General features: G+C 49.0%; 1 protein-coding gene across 1 annotated transcript; it reads right to left on the bottom strand.

Annotated features, from left to right (window-relative positions):
* Positions 1-609, bottom strand: LOC148812588 (epithelial discoidin domain-containing receptor 1-like). The gene is made up of 2 exons (XM_088908520.1): positions 514-609; positions 1-261 (listed from the first exon to the last, which is right to left on the bottom strand). The coding sequence occupies exons 1-2, from the start codon at positions 607-609 to the stop codon at positions 1-3; spliced, it is 357 nt and encodes a 118-aa protein (XP_088764646.1).
* Positions 610-11,148: the final 10,539 nt, after the last annotated feature.

The following is an 11,148-nucleotide window of genomic DNA, read 5'->3' as shown; positions in this document are numbered from 1 at the left end:
TCAAAGTGAATTGAACACCACCAGGGGGCACACAAGAGGCTCAGCCCTCAGGGCCGCCGCCCTCCGAGCCCACAGAGGACATCCTGCCCCGCGAGAGTCCGCAGGCCGGAGCCGCTCCTGCTGCAGCATGTTCATGGCGTCCTCCAGCAGGAAGCGCTGGATTGCTGGGAAGGACGGCCGCTCCCTGGACTCCCGGCTCCAGCAGCTCAGCATCAGCTCGTACAGGCCCTGCGGACACACCTCCGGTCGGGACAGGTACACCTGGGGACAGGAGAGAGCAGAGAGACGGGTGAGCCTGCAGGACAGGAGAGAGAGAGAGGGACAGGTCAGCCTGCAGGACAGGAGAGAGAGAGAGGGACAGGTCAGCCTGCAGGACAGGAGACAGGAGAGAGACTAGTCAGTCTGTACGACAGGTACACCTGGGGACAGGAGAGAGAGAGAGAGACACTGGTCAGCCTGCAGGACATGAGAGAGAGACAGGTGCAGGTACTCCTGGCCAGGTGTGGCTGTTACCTGCTTGCCCTGGTCTCTGAAGAACTCTCCAGCGTTCTCGATCACCAGCTCATCTGTCATGGAGCCGTAGGGCTGCTCCTTACACAGCCTCAGCATCTCCCAGGGGGTCAACCCGAACGCCCACACATCGCTGGCCATGGTGAACTTCCCCTGGGGACACAGACACATGGGGTCACCCCCAACACCCCCACACAGAGACACACAGGGTTGCCCCCACACACAGACAGACACACAGGGTCACCCTGAACGCACCCACACACAGATGCACAGGGTCTCCCTGAACGCCCCCACATCGGAGGGTACCCCCAATGCTCAGGCAATGCTGTAGCAGGAGGTCACCCCAGCAGCAGTGACCCCAGTCCGGGGGCGTGGGGGACCCCGACGGGAGACGTACCATGAGGATGCACTCCCAGGCCATCCAGCGGATGGGCAGCACCGTGCGGCCCTGGATGCGGTAGTAGTCGCCGGCGTACAGGTTGCGGCTCATGCCGAAGTCGGCGATCTTGATGGCGCCGCCCTCCCCCACCAGGCAGTTCCGGGTCGCCAGGTCCCGGTGCACAAAGTTCAGGGAGGCCAGGAACTTCATCCCGGAGGAGATCTGGCAGGCCATGGAGATCAGAGAGGTGTAGCTGGAGAGAGAGACACATCTCATATTAACACTGAGAGAGAGAGAGGGGTTCATACACACACACTGACTGGACACTCCAGTACATGAACACTGCACTGAGAGAGAGAGGGGTTCATACAGACACACTGACTGGACACTCCAGTACATTAACACTGCACTGAGAGAGAGAGGGGTTCATACAGACACACTGACTGGACACTCCAGTACATGAACACTGCACTGAGAGAGAGGGGGGTTCATACAGACACACTGACTGGACACTCCAGTACATAAACACTGCACTGAGAGAGAGAGGGGTTCATACACACACACTGACTGGACACTCCAGTACATGAACACTGCACTGAGAGAGAGAGGGAGGTTCATACACACACACTGACTGGACACTCCAGTACATGAACACTGCACTGAGAGAGAGAGGGGTTCATACACACACACTGACTGGACACTCCAGTACATGAACACTGCACTGAGAGAGAGAGGGGTTCATACACACACACTGACTGGACACTCCAGTACATGAACACTGCACTGAGAGAGAGAGAGGGGTTCATACAATCACACTGACTGGACACTCCAGTACATGAACACTGCACTGAGAGAGGGGTTCATACAGACACAGTGGGACAGAACTGTGTTCACTGTGTGATAGGAGTGGCACAGTACTGTGTTCAGCGTGTTGTCACAGTGGGACAGTACTGTGATCAGAGTGGGATGCTAGTGTTCAGTGTGTCATCAGAGGGGCACAGGACTGTGTTCAGTGTGTGATCCCAGTGCCACGGGACTGTGTTCGGTGTGTGATCAGTGTGGCACAGTACTGTAGTTACACGCTGAACACAGTACTGTCCTATTGTAGTTACACACTGAACACAGTAGGACAGTACTGTGTTCAGCGTGTCAACTAAAATTGGACAGTACTGTGTTCGCTGTGTGGTCCCAGGGGGACAGTACTGTGATCAGAGTGGGACGCTAGTGTTCAGTGAGTAATCACAGTGGGACAGTACTGTGCTCAGTGTGTGATCACAGTGGCACAGTACTGTGTTCACTGTGTCAACTAAAATGGGACAGTACTGTGTTCAGTGTGTCATCAGTGGGGGACAGTACTGTGTTCAGTGTGTCATCAGAGGGGGGCAGTACTGTGTTTGGTGTGTGATCCCAGTGGCACAGTACTGTGTTTGGTGTGTGAACACAGTGGCACAGTACTGTGTTCACTGTGTCAACTAAAATGGGACAGTACTGTGTTCAGTGTGTGATCACAGTGGCACAGTACTGTGTTCAGTGTGTCATCAGAGGGGGGCAGTACTGTGTTTGGTGTGTGATCCCAGTGTGCACAGTACTGTGTTTGGTGTGTGAGCACAGTGGGACAGTACAGTGATCGGTGTGTGATCACAGTGGGACAGTACAGTGATCAGTGTGTCAACTAAAATGGGACAGTATTGTGTTCAGTGTGTCTTCAGAGGGGGACAGTACTGTGTTCAGCATGTGATCACAGTAGGACAGTAGTGTGTTCAGTGTGTGGTAACAGTGCGACATTACTCAGTTCAGTGTGTGATCACAGTGTGACAGTATTGTGTTTAGTGTGGCATCTGAGAGGCACAGTTCTGTGTTCAGTGTGTGATCACAGTGGCACGGTAGTGTGTTCGGTGTGTGATCACAGTGGGACAGTACTGTGATCAGAGTGGGACGCTAGTGTTCAGTGTGTAATCACAGTGGGACAGTACTGTGCTCAGTGTGTGATCACAGTGGGACAGTAGTGTGTTCGGTGTGTGATCACAGTGGCACAATAGTGTGTTCAGTGTGTGATCACAGTGGCACAGTACAGTGTTCTGTGTGTGATCCCAATGGGACAGTAGTGTGTTCGGTGTGTGATCACAGTGTGACAGTATTGTGTTTAGTGTGGCATCTGAGAGGCACAGTTCTGTGTTCAGTGTGTGATCACAGTGGCACAGTAGTGTGTTCGGTGTGTGATCACAGTGGCACGGTAGTGTGTTCGGTGTGTGATCACAGTGGGACAGTACTGTGATCAGAGTGGGACGCTAGTGTTCAGTGTGTAATCACAGTGGGACAGTACTGTGCTCAGTGTGTGATCACAGTGGGACAGTAGTGTGTTCAGTGTGTGATCACAGTGGTACAGTACAGTGTTCGGTGTGTGATCCCAGGGGGACAGTAGTGTGTTCGGTGTGTGATCACAGTGGCACAGTAGTGTGTTCGGTGTGTGATCCCAGTGGGACATTACTCTGTTCGGTGTGTGATCCCAGGGGGACAGTAGTGTGTTCGGTGTGTGATCCCAGGGGGACAGTAGTGTGTTCGGTGTGTCATCAGTGGGGGACAGTACTGTGCTCAGCGTGTGATCAGAGTGACACAGTACTGTGCTCAGTGTGTGCTCAGAGTGGCATAGTAGTGTGTTGAGTGAGTTAATCACAGTGGGACAGTACCGTGTTGAGAGTGGGACGCTAGTGTCCACTGAGTAATCACAGTGGGACAGTATTGTGCTCAGTTTGTGATCCCAGGGGGACAGTACTGTCTTCGGTGTGTGATCCCAGGGGGACAGTAGTGTGTTCGGTGTGTGATCCCAGAGGGACAGTACTGTGTTCAGAGTGGGACGCTAGTGTTCGGTGAGTAATCACAGTGGGACAGCACAGTGCTCAGTGTGTGATCACAGTGGCACAGTACTGTGCTCAGTATGTGATCACAGTGGCACAGTACTGTGCTCAGTATGTGATCACAGTGGCACAGTACTGTGCTCAGTATGTGATCACAGTGGCACAGTACTGTGCTCAGTGTGTGATCACAGTGGCACAGTACTGTGATCACAGTGGGACACTAGTGTGTTCGGTGTGTGATCACAGTGGGACAGTACTGTGTTCAGTGTGTCATCAGAGGGGGACAGTACTGTGCTCAGTGAGTGATCACAGTGGCACAGTACTGTGTTCGGTGTGTCATCAGAGGGGGACAGTATTGTGTTCGGTGTGTGATCCCAGTGGCGCAGTAGTGTGTTCGGTGTGTGATCACAGTGGTGCAGTAGTGTCTTCGGTGTGTGATCACAGTGGTGCAGTAGTGTCTTCGGTGTGTGATCACAGTGGCGCAGTACTGTGTTCGGTGTGTCAACTAAAATGGGACAGTACTGTGTTCGGTGTGTCAACTAAAATGGGACAGTGCTGTGTTCAGTGAGCAGAAGACAGAAGACGCACATTCACACACGGGCTGAGAGTTTCAAAACACGCTGCACCTTCGACTAATTCCTCCCTGTTGATCTGTGCTCCCGCGGGAAGAGCATCAGGACACGAGACGGGTCTCAGAGGGGAGGAGGCGGAACTGCTTGGTACGGAGTCCGGGGGGGGCTGGGACTCGCCTTGTCAGCCTCGGGGGCCAGCAGGGTGGTGGCGATGGTCTGCCGTCTGTGGTGGGCCGTGTTCTCCAGGGCGGCCGGGCTGCGGCCGGGCTGCGGCGGGTCATGGCGAGGTTGACGGCGGGGGTGGGGCGGGCCCGGCCTCGTCGCAGGCGTTGAGGATCTCCACGGCGGCGATGCCCATCACACAGCGGTCCAGGGCGCCGGCGGGGGGACCCCAGCGCTTCAGCCGCAGATGGGGCCTGGGGGGGACCGGGCCCTACAGTGCAAGGCCACATCCTCCCCTGCTGCCGGTGTGTCAAAATGGGCCGACCCCCTACCGAGGGCAGGCCTGTTCTTTTATACAAGGGTTTCCAGCTGATGCTCGTCTCTCTCGGCTGCAGTTTCAATCTCGAGAGCGAAACCAGTTTAAAAGTCTCATTCCCCCCCAGTAGAAAAAAGGTCCACACCATTTGCTGTGAACTGTGAAGTTCTTGGGATTGTGTTCAAGATCTACTCCAAAAAATGGGCTGAGATCTGAACAGGTAAGAATTCTGAATTCCCCTTTCCCTCAGACTATAGTACCTGCTCCTCACGTGGACAGAAGACTCCAGTTCACAGGGCTGTTACCCAGTCACCACATCAGCACACTCCACTGTTCATTCCACACTTGACTACCCAGCAGTTTCACCTACTGTGTCTTTTCTTTATAAAGGCCTGAAAAACGCAGCCCAAAACCTTCAGCTGCTTTCGAAGGGCAAACGTTTGCAGAGAGCTTTGCTGGAGACAAACCAGTCAGATTTTTTTGCTTCGTTATCTAAGCTAGGTCGCTTAAAACCAAGGCCTTTCCTACAGCTGACTTGCTCAAGACTGAATATTTTCATCGTGTTTTCCAGTCATGTCGACGCATCAAACAGTGGAATGAGCATTTCCTTGGCCTCAAGGGTCTTCCTGGGTTCAGTATTACTATACGATCTGGGCACACCAGACCACAAACAGATGCTGAAGCACGAGTGGAACACCGTACAGCTCTCAGGCTGGTCTATTCCTACAACAACTGTTGGATTCCAAAGTCAAATCAAACCTCTCAAAACGTGATTATCAAGAAGACCACACAAAGGGCCAACCCATGTATGTTATGTTTGAGAGTTAAGGCTGAGATTCGGACAAATGTGTGTTTATATATATAAGCTTGATATTGCTAAGCATGATTCTAGTGATGAGGATCGATGTGTGAGCATTCAACATTATTTATTGGCACCTGATGTTAATACTGCACAGTGGAAGAGGATAGAGGGGAAAAAAAGAGAAACTGTGGAGATGTGAACAGCGTCTAAATGGAAACTGCAACCTCCAGTGACAGGGAGTGCTTCCAGGTGGTGATTCACCAGCCCCAGAATCATTTGCACTGCAATTGCAGTAATATTTAATAACCATACTATTTTTAACCGTACTGTTTTTGCACTGTTCCAAGAATTACCCTGCACAGTTTTTGTCCAGTTATATTTTCTGTTTGCGGAATTTTGCACAGTTTTGATCACTTGATTACGTTATTTATGTTATGTTATTACACGTTACTGTTATTGCTGTTGTGTTACTGTCTATTGTCTTATCTTCTGTCCTATTTATATACTGCACCTGAGTGACTCATGAGAAACACTTTTCATTATACTATGCACCTGTGTAAGTTTAATGACAATAAAGTTGAATTGAATTGGATTTGTAAACTTGCTCAGGTATAACCAATCACCTTACAGATCACACAACAAACAAATTGGCTCTCAGCTGTGGTGATTTAGATTAGTTCAGAATAGAAGCAGCTGTTTCTAGAGGATTCCACTGCTTGGAAGTGCATTTCAAAGCAAAGACTCCACTATGGGCAGAAAGGTGCTTCCAAAAGAGCTTCGAGATGAAGTTGTGGAAAGACACAAGTCAGGAGACGGGTATAAAAAGAGATCAAGGTGACCCATGGAGCACAGTCAAGAGCATCATTAAGAAGTGGAAGGCGTGTGGCACCACCCAGAACTTCCCTAGATCAGGCCGACCCCCCAAACTGGAGGACCGAGCAAGAAGGAGACTGACCAGAGAGGCTACCAAGAGGCTGGTGGCAACCTTGAACGAGCTGTAGGCCTCTATGGCCAAGACTAGTCATTGTGATAGACAAGCAATAGGTTTATTCCCTGCTGAAAAGAGAAGAATGACACACCTGAAGAAGGCTCCACAGCCGAAACGTTGCGTTTCTTTCTTCTCTTTTCAGCAGGGAATAAACCTACTGCTTGTTCCTTTGCAGCCTACGTGTGCTGACGCAGCTCCCCACCTGAACTACTGGTGTGCATGTGACAACGATATCACAAGCGCTCCACGAATCCGGCCCGTACAGGAGGGTGGCAAGAAGCCATCGAGCCTCATTTATGTTTTCCTAAAAAGCGCCTTAAAGATGCTGTGGTCAGATGAGACCAAAATCAAATTTTGGGCGGAACGTGAATCTGTACGTCTGGCAAAAACCCAATACATCTTCCCTTCCAAAGAACACCATTCCTACAGTAGAGCACGGGGGTGACGGCATCCTGTTGTGTAATTACAACAATTCTGTAAGGAGGAACGGGCAAATATTCCTCCCTCTAGGTGTGCAAAGCTGGCAGAGATGTATCCAAACAGACTCAAAGCTGTAATTCAAGCAAAAGGTGCTTCCTGCAAGTATTAATTCAGGGGGGTGTTCTCTTATCCAACCCAGTTATTCCACTTTTTAATTTTTTTTCCAGAAATTTTGCTTTCTTTTTTCACTTGGATGTTGCAAGGTACAATTTATAAATAAAACTGGAAAAAGTCTGGTTTTATTGGTCGTCTTTCTGGATTTTAGGGCAATAAAAGGTGAACATTTTGAAGGGAGTGGTGACTTTCTGGACCCACTGCATATGATAATTAGAGTACAAACGCAATGACTCTACAGTATGTTAAAGAAGTGGAGCTTATAGTAATTGGCTAAAACAAACATGGATCCCTCCTTAATCTTAAAAATGTGCTGTTCTGATATTAACAAAGCTGCAGCACAGTGCTTGTAACTGTCCCACGAAAAAATATTGTAGTGTTCTGAACCTGTTCTGCTGTGTTTTCACTGTTGCTGCACAGCATTTACGTTAATAAGGTGGCACTCATGAAGATTAATCAGATAGAGGTAAGGGGGCTTAGTGGGATGAGCTATTACAGAAACACATAGTGAAGGTTGCCAAGCTTGTGTTTTTGCTACGAGAAAAAAAAAACATACTCACGTAAACACTCCGACCAAATTTATTCACCAAAAACTGCAAGATAGGACAGTTAAAAAAGCTCAGCTGTCTCTTCTATGAACAGTTTGGTAGAAACACTCATAGATGTGGGATCTTATCCTTCGCTTCTGGCGTTTCTGATGGCGATTTAGAACCCTTGACAAACACATTCAAGCAAGCCTCAAGATGCGGACCGTATAGAAGCCGTGTTCAAAGAGTGCCTGACAACCTATGAATCCCTTCTGTTAGAGATCCTGGCGATGGGAAACCCTGCTGAAATCCCTAAATCCACACTTATAGGCAAGATGTCGATAATCCATTGAACAACAGCTGTGAACAGCACGCCTTTCTGATACGAGACTAGGCGCCGTCAACAGACGACAATTTCACTAACATCAGACTCGCCCGTTTGTCTCTGGGGCTGGACTGACAGGAACTGTACTCACTCGCGCGTGACCCATCAGAACAATTGGTGTTCGGCAATCGATAAAGACAGTTCTGCACACTTGCTGCACGAGACCAGACGCTGTCCACTCCACAGATTTAACTTTCAGCCTTTGATCTGGACAGAGACGTGAGCCATCTTTCCCAGGGAGATAAAGTTCGGGAAATACATTGGGCATGCTTCCTCGATGCGGTTGCGACAGCACTAATCCGTTCGCTTCAGCAGCAGATGGAAACCACAGAGCAGACTGGTCGCTATGTCTGGCCTTGGGAGGTCAGGGGACACTGCGAGCTGTGTGGAGGATTACTGGACATCTCTGGTTCTACAAGGCTGCACTTGGTGAGAGTCTTGCCTTTCTGGGATCGTCTCTATGGGGGTCAGACATATTAGCAGGCAGTTCTCCACTGGAGTTCCCTCGGGCTCTATACCTGGCCATATTCTTGAACTGAGGTACATTTTTCATCTCTGGGTTGAAAATATTTTGCAATATTTCTTGCAATCTAAATCTGACTTTGAAGTGGCTACCACCAAGTACACAACTCGTACTGTCAATGTTAGGCATCGGATAAAAACCACCCCCCCCCACCCCCCAAAAATCCAACCATTGCCACTGAGGGAGTTCAGAATGAGAGCTGTGACAAAATAAAACACCAGGGAGTCCTTTCCGATCTCGCTTTGACATCAGCGACGCATGCCCCCATCATCGGCACAAGAGGAAGTGAGGGCAATTTCACAGCTGTGTCCTGTACTGTGAATGCCTGCTGGGAAGAAATCAGCGTTTGCTTTTGCCATGCCCAGAATGGACTACTGTCCTGTCCTCCCCGCTGGAGCTAAACTTCAGTACGTCCACAATTCTGCAGCTCATGTTTTTTAACCTAGACTTGTATGGTTTTATGCATTTGTTTTAAGTCCTGACATTACTGTTTCACCATACGTTCATCTTCTAAGTGGTTTTTCCCAGTAGAGGTTCATGGGGGAGCTGGAGCCTGTCCTGGCAAGCAACAGGCGCACGGCAGGACACACCCTGGATGGGACACCAGTCCATCACAGGTTATACACAGACAGAAACACACACACACACTGACACCAGGACCAATTGTCCCAGAAGCTAGCTAACCTCGCAGTATGTCTTTGGACTATAGGGAACAAACAGAGCAGCTGGAGGAAACCTGGGGAGAACATGCAAACTCCACCCCGATAGTACCTGTTATCTGGAACTGAACCCAGGGCCCCAGCGCTGCCAGCTTTTGTTTTTACCAACATTTTTTGTAATCTAAAGTTGTTTTATAAAATAAAGACTAATTAACAGACTGCCCCTCTGCTCCCAAGTGAAACACTGCAACCCAGCTGTCTAGAACACAGACAACAATGCTGCCTCAAGTTACACAAAAGAAGGGAATTTTTCCTTTTCTGTCTGAAAGTAAACCAAAAGCTTTTTCAGTTTTAATCGACACATGAAATACTTTAGACTGGCTGTCTTCTGAAACAAGATAAAAGAACTCAACAACAACACATAGAGATATTTTACTGCAGTCTGTATTAATAAAATACTTTTTTTTTTCAAATTCCACCAGCTGGTGGCATTATTGTTGCTCTATTGATAATCCATTATCTCACTGGCCTTTTATCTTACTTCAATGGAATAAGCATACAAACAACACAAATACTCCTTCATTACATTGTAGTGTGTGCTCTCTGAAGGCACCAGTTCTGTAGGGTTTGGGCATTTACTGGGACAATTATTAATTGTAGCAGTAAATCACAAAATGATTCTTTTGATGGCCTTAGAATCCAACCATGCGATATAACTCAAACAACGCACACACACAGGTACTAATACACGAGGATACATTTATTAATACATAGAATATGCATATAAATCTAACAGATCTTATTGAGAGGGTTATCAGAATACAAAAGATATATATTCAGTCAGTTACAAAGAGTTACATATATCAAGAGGACATACGTTCAGTATATCATTCGACCGTTTCGTAAATGAACTTGGTTATAACTTCTACATTAGATACTCAAAACAAGTACATAACTCTTAGGAATTAAATTGATATCAACTGGTTGGGATAACAATTGAATTCTCGAGCAGTAATGCAGTGAAGTTGAATACTCATCCAATCTCTGGGGATTCAGATCTCCTGCGGGCTCTCTGGCTCCGTGCCAGGCTGTGCTGTGCAGCTTGCGACGCTGCGCTGGTGATGCTCACTGACCGGCTAGTTAGTGTTGGCTTTAACTAGCAAAGTTTGTGCACAGGAGAAAAGATGACTGTGGGTCCCAGCAGGTCAGGAAGAAGACCGGTTCGTTCCTGATGAAGCGCTAGTTCTGAATAGTGATTCAGCTGTCCACAGTTCCGACCTGTTCACGAGGCCTGCTGCTGGTGCTAACCTCGGGTGGATCCTCTGGTTACTCTCTGGCAACCTCCGCTCTAGACTCTTAGAACAAAGGAAAGTTCTGGCACTCGGACACACTGGCCGTTCCGTGGTTGTCCGGGCTGAGTCTCAGAATGGTCAGGAGGCGCGCTGCGAGAATGTCCTGCCATTGGGAGCCTTCTGCTCCTGGGCCGTCCTGCCCTGGAATTCTCCTTTGAATTCCCTTTAGAAAAGTCCACAATAGTCTCTCAGGCCCTCTGTGTTGCATGTTTTTACCTGGAGGAACTTCAGCTCGTTCATTGACTGAAAGTTTCATGGGCATCAGAGTCCCACGTGGATTACTCGGCCCTACCAGTCCCTGATTGGTTGATCAAGGTGAGATATGAGTCACTTACTCCTGACACTTAGGAATGCAGTCCAGATGTCCATCTGGCACTCCCTAGACAGATAGGCGCCAATGGATGACCATTGATCACGATAGCCAGGCTTAGCTAAGTGCATCCCCCTTTGGGAGCTGTCCTAGGAAACCTTAAATCAGCCTGCATGAATAGTTTCTCTGTGACTGCACCACAGAGATGAACAGA

The sequence above is a fragment of the Atractosteus spatula genome (genome assembly GCF_055471065.1).
Source record: "Atractosteus spatula isolate fAtrSpa1 chromosome 10 unlocalized genomic scaffold, fAtrSpa1.hap1 SUPER_10_unloc_2, whole genome shotgun sequence".
Classification (NCBI taxonomy): domain Eukaryota; kingdom Metazoa; phylum Chordata; class Actinopteri; order Semionotiformes; family Lepisosteidae; genus Atractosteus; species Atractosteus spatula.
This window is presented reverse-complemented; position numbering and strand designations above follow the sequence as displayed.